This window comes from Acipenser ruthenus, chromosome 31, assembly GCF_902713425.1.
Source record: "Acipenser ruthenus chromosome 31, fAciRut3.2 maternal haplotype, whole genome shotgun sequence".
In the NCBI taxonomy this organism is placed as follows: domain Eukaryota; kingdom Metazoa; phylum Chordata; class Actinopteri; order Acipenseriformes; family Acipenseridae; genus Acipenser; species Acipenser ruthenus.
Window position 1 is genome coordinate 13240544 of NC_081219.1, and position 14610 is coordinate 13255153.

The 14610-nt window shown below is 50.4% G+C and overlaps 1 protein-coding gene across 2 annotated transcripts; it reads left to right on the top strand.

Annotated features, from left to right (window-relative positions):
• The first annotated feature begins 99 nt into the window (after positions 1–99).
• On the top strand, positions 100–14430 carry LOC117396819 (A disintegrin and metalloproteinase with thrombospondin motifs 13-like). 2 transcript variants are annotated; one of them, XM_059005678.1, is made up of 32 exons: positions 106–323; positions 626–692; positions 972–1246; positions 1886–2036; positions 2383–2519; positions 3032–3115; positions 3386–3510; positions 3842–3988; positions 4186–4320; positions 4646–4796; positions 5126–5230; positions 5504–5655; positions 5917–5980; positions 6175–6301; positions 6537–6685; positions 6809–6929; positions 7497–7577; positions 7800–7981; positions 8066–8201; positions 8672–8801; positions 8986–9165; positions 9613–9792; positions 10121–10325; positions 10525–10633; positions 10812–10941; positions 11112–11288; positions 11470–11674; positions 11817–12060; positions 12571–12717; positions 13026–13202; positions 13528–13709; positions 13838–14430. In XM_059005678.1, exons 1-32 carry the CDS (start codon positions 249–251, stop codon positions 13991–13993), a joined length of 4686 nt encoding a protein of 1561 aa, XP_058861661.1. In that variant the 5' UTR covers positions 106–248; the 3' UTR covers positions 13994–14430. The 2 variants fall into 2 exon arrangements, with proteins under 2 accessions (XP_058861662.1, XP_058861661.1); XM_059005679.1 differs by lacking the exons at positions 13026–13202; positions 13528–13709; positions 13838–14430 and having other exon boundaries at positions 100–323; positions 11817–12065; positions 12571–12647.
• The last annotated feature ends 180 nt before the right edge of the window (positions 14431–14610 follow it).

The window sequence follows — 14610 nt, forward strand, 5'->3', positions numbered from 1 at the left end:
AGTCCACGTGGTAATTGCGCAAAAACAGCAGTACAACTTACCGTAAAGACTTGCGACTGATTACACAAAGGATCTTGCCCCCTTCAGTAAGGGGGAGGTCTGTCACTGATCAACTCAGTCCCAGTTTATTTGTAACATCCGCTCCCTGAGATAACAGTTTCCAAAAAAGCACAGGACCTGTAATATAGGCACTCGAAGTGTGCTCGCAGCTGCACAGTAGAGCCTGCACCGAGCATACAGACACAGGCATGGCAGAGCCTCTGCTTCTCCTGCTGGCATTCCTGCCAGCATGTGTACCCCTGCTGAGATCTCCGTTAGAAAAGGTAAGCGGACAAAACTACAGGCATTATCCCAGGAGCAGAGTCAGTGGCCGACCGCCGGATCATTTGCAAAGTCCATTGAACTCTGCAGTGCTGAAGTTTTCTATAGTTTTTTTCCACTGAATACATTCTTAAAGAGAAAGCGATCCACTGGAGATACCGGAAAAGCACAGCTCACTGGTATTAGGCTCATGTCAGCAATGGTTATTCGTTGTGATACACCTACGGAAATACTAAGCTAATCCTGTCCAAGATGATGGTTGGAGAATGTTGTCATGTATATAAGTTCCTTTTTTTCTTCCCAGGAATTCTTGCAGTCTCTGGATCTCGGAGATGTTTTCTACTATTTTGGAAAAAAGTCCTCACATGAAGGTATGCAGAGCCCTCCCCTTCTCTTGGAGAATGCGAATGTTTGCAATTATAGACCATTTTCCAAAATGCCTGCAGTGTAACCTCTGTGTTCAAATATAAACCATGCTATTTTTGCACTGTATCTTTGCATTTTAATATGCTTTGCCAAGCCTTGCTATTCTTTACAATGCTTGCCTATGCTTTACCACGCTTTCCCTGTGCTTTATTATACTTTGCTATGTTTTTGGCACACTTTTATAAGGAAGGTGAGATACTTCAGCTCCATCGGTTCTCTTCCAGTTCCAGAGTTCCAGATCACTTGGCCTGAGTGCAGTCCCAAGGACCAGGCCGGCAGCCCCCAGCTATGCTCCGTTTCAGCCCAGGGACAGCGCTACGTGTTTGAGGTGGGGACAGGGAGAGGGAAGGGCCCCCTCTCCTGCTCCTTCGCTGTGGACCGGGTGATAAACACCTCCGTCAGCGTGGTGCAGCGGCTCCCGGGGGTCTGCTGTGAGAATCCAGCCCTGCTGCGGCCCCTTGGAGCCCGGGCCCTGGTCAGCCTCTGCCAGCAACATCTGGTGAGTGTCAGCCTGGCTGGAATCTGCACATCTGTCAAGCAGTTATATCACTGAGCCCTCCACCCCCCTCTTTCTACTGCGTGTGAAACGGGTTTACTGTTACAATGCAAGTGTTGACTGATGTACACCGGGCTCATCTATGTATGCTGTTCGCAATCATTTTGAGTGGTTACTTCATACCCTTATAAAAAGTTTATTTTTGCACAGTATTTTTGCAGTTTCCTCATGCTTTTCCCATGGTTCCTACTGCGTATATACCATAGTTTACCATGGTTTGTCATGTTTATTAATATGTTCCACCATTCCTCTCTGGGTTTTACAATGCTTACCTATGCTTTACCATGCTTTCACTGTGCTTTGTTACACTTTGCTTTTAATGGGAAACTTTTATAAGGGTATTGCAATTGCACACATATTGTGTTTTATTGTCTGTGTTAAGGAACTGCTTCAAGCAGTGCTCCTGTGTTCTAGATGTCTCCCACAATATATATAATGCAGACTAGACCAGCCAGAGAGTCTTTATATTACTCAGCAACAGCGCCATCTAGTGCACAGCTAGTGCATTGCCGGAAAATTGAGACAAAGAAGTTGTTTGCAAAGCACTGCCAAAAGGTTTGTCTCTCACCTCTGTCCCAGCAGCAAGGTGTGGTGATGGGAGCCGAGAGCAGATTGTATATTCAGCCGTTTCAGGACAAGCATCTTCCCCTGATAAGCCACACCGATGAAGCCAGGCCTCACATCGCATTCCATCAGCTGTACAGACAGGGAGACATACAGCACCGGACAAAGAGTGAGTTACCTAAACGAAACCAGTGGGGCTAGCAGGGCTGCCTGGACAGCGTCTCTCCCCTCGCAGACCCTCACGGTCCAGGCTAGTTCCCATCAGAGTGGCGAGGGCGGGGTTTCAGCTGAGGGACTGCTCTGATTGGATGCATTTTCTCCGTTTCTTTTTAAACTCCTTGACGTGTGGAGCGGAGATAAATTTCGGAGTTTATTAAGTTTGGTCTCACAGCAGTCCCTCGGTTGAAGCCACGCCCTCGTCACTCCCCAGGGGCGTGTCCTACACCACGTCACTTGACACACAAAGGTCTTTCCTGACGGGAACCAGACCCTCACCCTGCGTTTGCTGCCCTCAGCTCCGGCCCGGCGTCAACGGAGGGTTGCCGTGGCAGCGGATATCCGTCACCTGGAGCTGCTGGTGATCGTGGGTCCTGACGTGCACCAGATCCACAGACAGGACACCGAGAGATACGTCCTGACAAACCTGAACATTGTGAGGGAGGCCTGCGCTACAGTCTCTTCAGCTGATCATCTGTTTCAATCATTTTCTCTGAATGATATAGTTTGTGATTCATTGCAAAAAGTACCTAACAGTAATAACAGCACCCCAGGATGAATCAGTATTTTGATCCCACATATGATTAACATGTCTTTGAAGTCGAAATATAAAATGCTTCTGTTGTTTAAGGGCTTCAGCAGCACATCCCATATTTTTAACTAGCAGTTCGCTCTGCAGACCTTTCCAAGCGCCAAGCAGGAGATGTTTCCTCTCTGAGAATTGTGGTGCCTTGTCCCCTTTCCCATATTTAAGAGCCAGTTTCTTTAGCGTTATTACCGAGATCACGTTTCAGTCAATCTTTGTGAAAGGAAGTCCATTGACAAAAGCTTGAATTTGACAGCACTTTGAGTTTGTCTCAGGAGGTGTCCTCAGTATCCCAGCTGCCCTCTTTCCTCTCCGAGATGTCGGGGGGGTTCATTGTCTCTGTTCTCCTCGCTGTCTGACAGGCTGCGGAGCTCCTGAGAGACACCACACTGGGGGCCACACTCCGGGTCCACCTGATCCGCATGGTGATTCTGACGGAGCCCCAGGTATGGAAGATAACGGGGTGTTATAACTGGGATTTCTATAGTGTGCACAGTGACACCCGGTGGTCACGTGCGGTATTGGATTCGTTACCACTGCAGGGATCCAAGCTGGTAAAACTGAATGATAACTGTCAGTAATTCCAGTGTAAGTTTCCAGCATTGTATTATTGTGTGTAATGGATGGGTTATTCCAATGCATGTTGCATGTGTAAATGTGACAGTCTCGCTCCTGCAAGATATAAACAGCTTCATTACCATCCTTACTGTTTCCAGGTAGACATCAAGATAAACAACAACATCACGTCGTCTCTGATCAGCGTGTGCGACTGGGGTGACAAAGTGAACCCCCAAAACGACTCGGACCCCCAGCACGCCGACCTGGTCCTGTACATCACACGGTAACGCCATGTGAAGTAACACGGCTTCATACAGCACTCTGACTGTGTGGAATTCAAGCAGTGTTGTGGGGATTACTGCAGTGATCAGAGAACTAGGTGTTGTTTTTATTCATCGCTATGGCTGTAGACGTTTGTGCGTAGAGTCACCCTTAAGATATTCATTTAGATTTTTCTCTCTTTTCCTTAATTGATATCCTCTTTCCTGGATTGTCCAGGTTTGACTTTTCCTTGCCTTTGTGGCCCGCTGTCGCTAGCTCTATTCACAAGCTCTCTAAGTGTAGCCGTATGGAGTTCAGTCTGAGAATATTACGCCCCTCCCCCTCCGGTTCAGGTATGACCTGGAGCTGCCTGACGGGAACCGCCAGGTGAGGGGCGTGGCCCAGCTGGGCGGAGCCTGCTCCAGGGGGTGGAGCTGTGTCATCACCGAGGATACTGGCTTTGACCTGGGCATCACCATCGCACACGAGATCGGACACAGGTGAGGGCACATCGATCCAGCACGACACCCCCGCCTCTGAGATCAGACACCTTTGTAACTTTAGCCCTGTCATTCGTGGCAACCTCATATGGGGCTATAAAAAATCTTGCAGTCTGTAGGCAGCAGGCAGTGTGACTGGTGCCCCTGTGCTGTCTGGACAGTAAGAGGCAGGTATCCTGTGCTGGTTTGTTTCACAGCTTCGGGATTAATCACGATGGGACCGGCAACGCCTGCAGCAGCAGCGGCTTCATGATGGCCTCAGAGGGGGGCTACAACAGTGTGGATCTCACCTGGTCGCAGTGCAGCCGGGAGCAGTTCCTCCGCTTCCTCGGGTAAGGAGGGGCCGCCGCCTTCAAATAACACTGCCCCATCTGGACTGGAGTGGAATAACAGGCCAGGCTGATCCCTTAGAGTTTAATATCGTTGTATTATAAACTGCAGAGGGGCATGGCTAGTCGCAATAATGAAAGTTCAGGCTGAAATAATTACTAGTTTAAAATGTTCTGCTAATTTGTATGTTTGAAAAATATATGTTTAGATTTTACAGGAACATCCTCAGAAGCTAAGACCCCTATTGCATAACAGTTTCACCCAAGACAGGTTTTACTACGAGCTTGATTAGTCACAGTGTATAGGTAACAAGCTCTGCTATTTCAGCCAGAGTCAGGCTGCCTGCCTGGATGACCTGCCTGTGCTGGAGGGGGGTCTCCCTGGCTGGAAGCCCGGGCTGTACTACGGGGCGGACGATCAGTGCAAGATTGCGTTCGGGGGCTCCGCGAGGGCCTGCTCCTTCACACGCCCCAACGTGGTGAGCGCCACAGAGTTCAGCATGCTAATACAATCCCCACTCCTCCGGGTTTTATAGCTTCCATTAGTAACTGATGACGCTGCAAAGAGGTTTAAAATCGGTAGCAATTGGTACAGCTGGAATGCAGGCATTATGCACAGTGGAATAAAGCACAGTGAAAGCATGGTGAAGCATATATAAGCATTGTAAAGAATAGCGAGGTGGGGTAAAGCACAGTAAAGAATAGCGAGGTGGGGTAAAGCATATTAAAATAACATGGCCTGACTCATCCTCCTCCCTCTTCTCCTCTTCTCCTCCTACTCCTCCTCTTCCTCCCTCTCTCCCTGAAGGATGTGTGCAGGGTGCTCTCCTGCCACGTGGACCCTCGTGATCGGAGCAGCTGCACTCGCCTGCTCATCCCCCTGCTGGATGGCACTGAGTGCGGACCCAACCAGGTACTGCGTCCGTCTCAGAGCCAGGTGGAGACAGGCCAGCGCGGTTCAGGTCTGAGCCCACTGAGCTGCTTATCTGAACAATCCTGGACAAACTTAAAAACTTTTATACATCGAAAAAAAAACAGAAATGGTTATCTAGTTTGAATCTGAAATGGGGAGGGATTTGAAGTTTTTTTTCCCACGGCACCCCTGAATTGGTTACAAAATCGAAATAGCGTGCAGCTGTGGTTCTTGTGTTAATGACCCTTAACGCAGTGTCCTCCCGTTCCCCAGTGGTGCCTGAAGGGGCGCTGTGTTTCCCCGTCTCAGCTCAAGTCCCTGGTGGTGGTGCACGGAGCCTGGTCTAGCTGGTCGGAGCTCTCTCCGTGCTCCCGCTCCTGTGGGGGAGGAGTCAAGTCCAGAAGGAGGCAGTGTAACAACCCCAGGTAGGCACGCTGCTGTCTTTGCACGCTCCTCACACTGTCACACACAGATTGCAAAAATCAAAAAAACCATCTGGAAACACAACCCTGCAAACAGTACAAGAAATGTACAAAACTGGGATTTGTATTTATTTTATAAAATATCTACTATTGATAAGTTCATGTTACAATATACAGTACTGCACAGTGCAGTGAGCATTGTAGAGTTTCCCCTCCTGTGTTTGCTGGAGATGACCCTGATCTGAATGTCTGTTTCCTCATTAGACCTGCCTTTGGTGGACAGCAGTGTCAGGGGCAGGACCTGGAAGCTGAGATCTGCAGCAGACAGGCAAGAACCGCCCTGTGCTCTTTTATCTTTGCAAATCCTTTACAGCAATGACACCAAGGTGTCTGAAGACAGTGTTTCTGAATGCGCTCTGCTTTCATGTGCTGGTGCACAAAATGCACACAAGCTGAGGTGGGAAGAGCACAGCAAAGTGATTCCTTTCCTTTAAACATTCCTCCCTCCCTCTCCGGCTACAGGCCTGCTCAAGCACCCAGCTGGAGTTCATGGCTGACCAGTGCTCCCTCACCAACACCGAGCCGCTGTTCCTCTCCCCCGGAGTGCCCTCTTACTACAAGTGGATTCCTGCTCTCGGCTTTGCCAAAGGTGACCCACCTTTAAGAAACAACAGCACCCCTTTTTCATTCCGCCTCTCCTTCTTTAATACCACGAGAATAAACAGGCCCTTTGTGACACAGCCATGGTGAGGCAATGTGCTGGGGGTGGGGTTGGGAGCCCCAATGCTGACTCCTACACGGTGTTTCAGGCCGAATCAGCTTTTATTAAGATTCATCGTCGATTCTCTTCTCGCCTGTAACACGTCCGCTTGTCCCCTGGACAGGTGACGATCAGTGCAAGCTCATGTGCCGGTCCGAGGGGAAGAATTTCATGGTGAGCCGGGGGACGCATTTCCAGGACGGAACGAGGTGTGAGCCGAGCAGCCCTGACTCAGCAGCGCCTGTCAGCGTGTGTGTGGCGGGAAGGTGCAGGGTAAGAACAGGGGGCGGGGGTTTCATTCACAAGCACATGGTCTTCCACTTTGAAAGGCTCCTGGTTTCTGAATTCTGGACTCGTTGGGGATATTGAAGAGTTCTCTTTCTCTTTCTCTGGCAGGCGTTTGGATGCGATGGCAGGATGGATTCTGGGAAGGTGCTGGATGTCTGTGGGCTGTGTGGAGGAGACAGCTCAACGTGCAATGAGATCACCGACTCCTACACAGAGGGGAAGCCCAGAGGTGCAGAAACCAGCCAAACAGACAGGGATATATGGTGTATCTAGAGAACTATCTGTGACATTGTAAAGAAACTTGGTCAGGTTCTAGGTCATGGCTCGATTAACACAGAGCTGGGAAAAAGCATTTTAGAAAACATACTGTGACATTTTTCACAGCTTATATCTCGCTATTATAAGCCACACCCTATTAGTGTAGATCTTGCACTCAGAATGTCAATGAATGTTAAGTCTAAACCTCAGCAGGTTCTATAAAAACAGATTAAGTTTGTTAATATCAGGGTGTTGGTCTGTTTGCTATTTAGGTGTGTGAGTGAGTGTGCGCTGGCTGACTCTCATCAAGTTGAGAGTGTTCTTTCTCTTGCACTCACAGCAAAGAGAAATACACTCTCAACTTGATGAGAGACAGCCACCGGACACTTAGAAACATCCACTCTGTACATGCTGTGAATGGATTGTTTGTTTCTCGTTGCCAGCACAGGGCAGCGCAGGACAGGGCAGCGCAGGGCAGGGCAGGGCAGGGCAGCGGAGGGCAGGTAGACGTCGCTGACATACCTGGTTTGTTTTCCAGAGTACGTCACCTTTCTGACAGTCCCGCTGAACGCAACACACGTCCGAATCGTCAACAGCAAATCTCTTTTCACACATCTTGGTGAGTAGAAGGAGGCAGGGTTCGAGCGCTGGAATGCTGTGTGGCTGGTACGGGGGCTTGACCAGGTCACAGATTACGTAACTACACTGCCCTGGGTTTTAGATGCTGTGGGAGGTTCCCGGGCTGGAGTGGGTTATGGTGTCTCTGAAGTTAGTGTGCTGGTCTCCAGTGCTCAAGGCTGTAATCAGGTCTGCGTGTCTGTCTCTGGGTGTGTCCCTGCAGCGGTGAAGGTGAATGGTCAGTATGTGGTGTCGGGGAAGGGAAGCGTGTCCGTCAGCAGCACACACCCCTCCGCTCTGGAGGACAGCAGGGTGGAGTACCGGCTGCACCTGACTGAGGACAACCTGCCCAGCTCAGAGGAGGTGTACCTGCTGGGGCCGGTGCTGGAGGAGACACAGATACAGGTGAGCGCTCGCGCAACACATACACACATACACACAGTGACACACAAAGCGCAGTGTAATCCATGTCTGTCCTCTTGGCTCCAGGTGTACCGGAAGTATGGTAAAGAGTATGGGGAGCTGACCAGCCCCAGCATCAGCTACTCCTTCTACATCCCCAAAGAGAAGCCGTCCTTCATGTGGGCGTCCGTGACTGCAGCCTGCTCCGTGACCTGCGGGGGGGGTGAGAGAGCCCAACTGACCAATCAATCAACCAATCAAACGATCAATCAATCAATCAACCAATCAATCAATCAGATGATCAATCAATCAACCATCCAATCAATCCATCAACTGATCAATCAATCAACCGATCAATCAATCAAACGATCAATCAAACAATCAATCAGTCTAATTATTTGTATATAGCGCCTTGAAACAAGATTGAACAATAAAATAAGTAAACTGAAAACACAAAAATAAAAATATACAATGTATTCACGCTCCAAAGGGTTGAGAGAACACATACAGGACATTTTCAGTATAAACGTTACGATTTCTTTAGGTATCAAGTTTTATAGCCTTACTTGCATCCTGCCACGCTTTCTGCACTTCGTTGGCTGCATTGATTGTTTGTGAGTTCTTTGGCTGAGTGGGATTGCACTGGATTCCTTGCCTGGGCTGTACAGACTCTAGTTTTCCGTGCTGTTCCAGGGGTACAGAAGACCACCTATATCTGCGTTGATGCGAGCACTAAGGGGGCGGTGGAGGAGACGCGCTGCGGAGGACCCCCCCAGCCCCCCGTCAAACAGGAACCCTGCAGCCCACGACCCTGCCCCCCCAGGTCAGATCCTATTAGTCGAATAATCAGTTTATCCATCCCTAATTTTCCAATTCATGTCTTTAACAACAACATGTGTAAACGCGTCCTCTCTCGTCAGTTTAGTTTACTGCTGGCGAACGTTAAGCAAGGCCCTGTAAATGCAGAACCACAGTCCAGAAGAGTTATATATTTCTGCTTCGTTCAGCTGGCAGGTGGGGGAGTTCAGTCCCTGCAGCGCCACCTGTGGGACGGGGGTGAGAGAGCGGCTGCTCCACTGTGTGAGGCGACACAAGGGACTGACGAGCAAACTGCCTCCTTCCAAGTGCCCCCCAGAGTCAGCCCTGCACACCAGCGAGAGCTGCACCCTGGAGCCCTGTCCAGCCAGGTACGCTACCCAGCCAAACCCAAAGAGCACTGCGGTGAACAGCGCTAAAGACAGAGCAAAGGGTAGTGAAAGCAGGGTAAAGCACAAGCGAAGACATTGGGAACAGTGGTGAAGCATGGTCAAAACCATGGAAAAGCACAGTGATTGCATTGTATAAGCAAGGGAAACTCATGTGAAATTACCTTGCAGATATACCACAGTAACTGTGCCACCCATCTGCCCTGGAGCTTTTCAAGCCTGCTCTGCTCTGATCTCGGGATCTCTTCAGTTGATCTGAACAGTGGAGTGGGGTATCCCTGAGACATGTTTCACACTGTCAATCTGCCCAGTAATTTCCCATGCTTCCCCCTGGTTCTGCTCATTTTTCCTGTGATTTGACCATGCTTTCACCATCTATTACTACACCTTGCTATGCTTCTCCTGTAATGTTTATGGTGTTGTTCTCAGCTGGAGGTCCAGAGCCCGCTCCCCTTGCAGTGTCAGCTGTGGAGGGGGGGTGCAGCAAAGGGATGTCTACTGCGCAAGGGATGCTGGGACACTGGAGGAATCCCTTGCTGAGGAGAGCTGTGGGCACCTGCCCCGCCTGGAGGACTCTGAGCCCTGCAACACCCAGCTCTGCCCCCCGAGGTGACCCTGTATTATCACACATTTTTTTTAATGTATTTTTTTACAGAGCTCTACAGGATTAAAAAGCAAACCTGAATTTCTATTTCTATTGTGTTATATAGTCGTCATATTTTTAGGCATTATTTTGGGGTGCATCTGATTAAAACAAAATCTTTTTTTTGTTTGTTTGTAAATGAAACATGAGCGCATGATTGCTAGTGTTTGGTGAGTGCTTGGTATTTTATTGTTGATACTGTGTCAGGTTGCCTTTAGCACCCTAAAGAAGCTTTGAACAGTGTGCTCTGTTTTATTGAACCGTGGAGTAAATGTGAGTGATTCTGTGTGCCAGGTGGACTGTGTCCCAGCTCGGTAACTGCTCAGCGCTGTGCGGCCCCGGGGTGTCCAGCCGGTCAGTGGCGTGTGTCCGGTCTCTCAACGGCTCCGACGTGGAGGTGGACGAGAGGCTGTGTCCGGAGGCAGAGAGGCCTGCGGAGCACGTGTCCTGTGTGGTCAACGTGTGTCCCATCGGCTGGGATTTAAGAACCTGGTCAGAGGTATACAGGGGAGGGGCGGTCAAGTCAATATAGGACTTGAGATAGGGAGGCCAGAAAATTCGCTTCCAATCTGCTTTTATAAAACACAAGTTAATTTGCCATTGATTGGTATTCAGTTGTAAAGGTGAGGGAAGGACAGGTGTCAGCACCCCTAAGTGTTACATCTCTTGCCCTCGTTTTTTCTCCTGGTCTTTCCCAGGCTCCGCGGATGCGCAAGACCGGGCTCTATGACATCACTCACCCCAGGGAGCAGCCTGTGTACGTGTGGAGCCCTGTGATTGGACAGTGCTCTGCGAGCTGTGGGGGAGGTAAGGCGGTATCACAGGCAGCTGCGTTTCCTCTTCTCTCCAGCAGGGGGCATAGCCAGGAGGCTAGGAGGAGGGGGGTGGGAGCGAGTGGGCCCGGGTTAGAGCTTTGGCAGGTGTGGAAGGTGTGGAGTCATGCGATGGCGGGAGTGTGAAAGTGCTCCTCTCTGTGTTTGCCCAGGGGAGGTGGAAGTGAGCTTCTCCTGCGTGGATCACGAATCGAAGGCCGTGGTGATGGAGGGACAATGCGGGGAGACTTCCAAACCGGAGAGGAGGCTGGAGGCCTGTAACCAGACGCCGTGCCCTCCAGTGTAAGACCCACAGGGACTGTGTACAGCATCGGTATAGTTTGAAAATAAAAATGAAAGTAAGAGAAAATGCAAAAGAAATGAGCCTTGCAGTAAAGAGTTGGGTTTGCAGCAAGTCTTCCTGTGCGTTAAAAAGAAACGCGAGCAAGTGTTTTTTTTTTTTTAACCTGCAGGTGGCGCTACAAGGCGGGCACGTGCAGCGCGTCGTGTGGCGGGGGCGTGGCGCAGAGGGTCCTGTACTGCGCGCATGACGGCGAGGAGGGCGAGGAGGTCCTGAACGGGACGGAGTGCTGGGCGGCTCCCAAACCTGAAGAGCAGGAGCCTTGCAGCCTGCACCCGTGCCCCCCCAGGTACCCCGGCCGCAGCACAGTACCCTGTTTGCTCAGACTCTCAGACACAGATGTAGACCTTTAGAGACTGAAGCTTATTTATCTCTGCAATCTGTTGGATTGTTTTGCTTGCTGCACAGGGACATTTGTCTGCAGCGCTTTAGAGCCGGAACGATCTCTACCTCTTCCATCTCGCTCTCAGGTGGAGAGTCTCTGATGCTGGACGTTGTTCCGCCACGTGCGGCTTCGGGGTGGCCGAGCGGTCAGTGACCTGCGTCCAGTTTGACAGAGGAACGGATATAGAGGTGGCCGAAACGCAGTGTCCTGCGGCCGGCAAACCTCCAACCCAGATCCCCTGCATGGTCAGCGCCTGCACTTTCAGCTGGGCAGTGCAGAACTGGACAGAGGTGAGGGTGGTCAACCATGGACCTTCGCTCATCATTTCAACCCACCGATGCATTGCATACACTTGTAGCTCGATGAAGTGGCCGTGACAGTGTATTTTTTTAAGCTCTGTTGGTTGTAAGATGTGCTTTAATGTGTCCGCAGTGCTCTGCTTCGTGTGGCAATGGGATCCAGTCCAGGCAGGTGTCCTGTGTCCACCAGGCCCTCTCTCAGTCTCTCAGCTCCCTCTTCTGTATGCACCTCCCCAAGCCCATCACCATCCAGGGCTGCAGCCGGGAACCCTGCCCTGATGAGACCCCGACCCCAGGGGTCCCGGGGGTACCCACCACCTCCCCACAGATCCCCAGCCACAGCACCCCGGAACCAGCACCGGAGGACACTGACACCAGTTAGGTGGCGGATCTTCCCTCTGTTCTGGATTTTATCATTGTTTGGTAACACGTCACGTTAACTGCACTGTGACTGCATGTGTGGCTGCATAGTTATTACATTGCCAACAGCATGTGTAAATGGAGCCCCATTGCAAAAGAACGACACAGCCATATGTGTAATTACAGTGTAATTACTGTACATTTAGAGAGACTTGATCTAAAGAGTTGCCTTATTATTAGTATTAGTATTAGTATTAGTAGTATTGACATATGGTTGGTTTCTTCAGTGCAAGATTAGTGCTTTTCAGGGTCAGGGAAACCAGACCATATCTATATAAAGTAGTATTTTCACTGCATACAGAAGTTAGAGACAATATATTGTCCCATATGAAAAAGAACTGCAGTTAGCCTCTAGCACTGCACTGCCCAAACTACTGCAGTCATCCACACCAGAGACAGCAGTGTGTGTGACTGATGAAGGCATCATCCAGAGCGTCTGTCTGCTTGCCTTGGTTTCCTGGCTGCAGGTGTCTGCGGGAAGCTGCTGCTCCAGGACACAGGCATCGTGGACCTGACGGAGGTGCGGACCAGAGACTGCTTGCTGTCCATCGGCCGGCCGCTCGGGGAGGTCATCGTCGTGAAGGTCATCTCCAGCTCCCTGAACTGCAGAGAGAGTAGGTCTGACTGCACAGACCAGTCCCCTGGCTTATCAGAGGGTGGGAGGCTATAAAACAGTAGATTGAACTGGTTCCAGGGGTCCATCGTATATGTAAAACTACAGCATCTCAGAGGGAGTCGTTATACTGTACTGCAGTTGCTTTATTAACAGCAGGGGAGTTGTAAGTTAACAACGTCAGGTACACCAAAGCATGTTAACCCGAGACAGTATCTTCGAGTTCAGATTTGTCTGAAGTTGCGGGTGCTTGTTTCTCTGCCATGGGACGTGACTCAGTGTGCTCTGTCCACGTCTGTCCCTCCGCAGGGGAGTTTGTGCTGTTCTACGACCGGCTGATGCTGATGAAGAAGTGCGAGCGCCTGGCGGGCTTCACCCGCACCTCCCGGACCAACGTGCTGCTGATCCGCCAGGGCAGACTGGCCCCGGGCAGCGGAGTGCTGCTGCATTACTGGAGCCAGCCGGCCCCGAAGAGATACTACGGGGGTGAGCGAGGATCTCTGTAGTACAGGCAGAAGAACAGGGGAGCACAGAGCAGGTCCTTGAGTCCTGCAGATTGTACAGGTAGCATTAAATAAACTGATGAATCACGTGCATAAAAACTGAACAGAAAAACCACGGGGTGGGGAGCTTGATTCTAGGACAGCGGCACTCACTCACGTCTCGTTAAAGTCCAGTCCAGTCCTTAATTATAGATGTGTTAGAGATTATTTCAATTGAAAGTCAGTCTGTCAGTCTACAGAGCATGTTCAGCAGTGTGTCGAGTGCATTCTCAGGCTGTGTTTCTCACGCACTGCTGTGTTTGTTGCAGACTGTGACGTGCAGCTGTTTGGCTCCTCCGGAGAGCTTGTGAACCCTGTGCGGCCCTCGGATCCCGGGAGGCAGACGTGCCGCACCTTCATCAACGTGGCCCCCAGCCGAAAGATTGAGATCCGGGCCCTCGGCGTCAACCTGGCTTCAGTGGTCAACGGGACGCAGTCCACCTACATACTGGTGGGTGTCACCTGACAATCCTGCGAAACAAAGACAATTTGAGCTGTACACTGAAATGCCATTCGTTGGCATTGTGCTAATGAGAGGTAAGAAAAGGGATTCTGAGTCTCGTTTTCCTCTCCTCGCAGATCCGCGACGTCGATGCTCTCAAGACCTCGGTGTTCCACGGGAACCAGCTGTTCTTCTGGCGTTCGTCGGGAAGCCGGGCGGAAATCGAGTTCCATGGGGAGTACCTGGCACACCCAGGCAGCTTCCGGGCAGAGTATTCCGTCATCGACCCTTAACCTCTGACCCCCTGAACCCCTGGACAGGCTCCCACTGTTTACTTGGAGGGTTTCCTTTGGGTAGCTTCAATCTCAGACACTTTGACCTCATTGCTCATTCAACCAGCCTCCTGTCTGCCGGTTGTATTAAAAAAAATCTTTAATACAAGCGCACGATGGAGCGATATTTAGTTAATATTACTGTGACTATGAAAAAGCCACTGATACTAGACTAGCACGTGCCCTTATAAGGGTTTACTGCAGCAAAAGCATGGCAAAGCACGGGCAAGCACGGTGAATCGCAGGTAGCTATGGTAAAGAAAACATGCTTAACCATAGTCAAGCACAGCAAATGCCTGAGTGAACGTGGTCAACTTATATAAAGGTGTGTGTGTGTATATATCTATCTAGATATGCTGATGACTATATAAAATGCACATTGAATAAATGACAACTGGTACCCATTTCTGGTTCTGCTCAGTGATTTGTACACACACTGTTCTATGTAGGACATACAATTGGTGCGTAACACAGATCAGTTTGACGCGACAGGATTAGTCCACTGTGCTTGACATAAGCTATTGCTAATGGCACCTCATTCTAACTTCTCATGAGGCAGCTGAGGCTCTGTGCAGTCT

Excerpts from the sequence above, each read along its gene's own strand:
- LOC117396819 (XM_059005678.1), top strand. The coding sequence starts at position 249 with ATGGCAGAGCCTCTGCTTCTCCTGCTGGCATTCCTGCCAGCATGTGTA. Across the intron at positions 2,037-2,382 it reads CATACAGCACCGGACAAAGA|CTCCGGCCCGGCGTCAACGG; the intron begins GTGAGTTACCTA and ends TGCTGCCCTCAG. Across the intron at positions 12,718-13,025 it reads CTCCCTGAACTGCAGAGAGA|GGGAGTTTGTGCTGTTCTAC; the intron begins GTAGGTCTGACT and ends GTCCCTCCGCAG.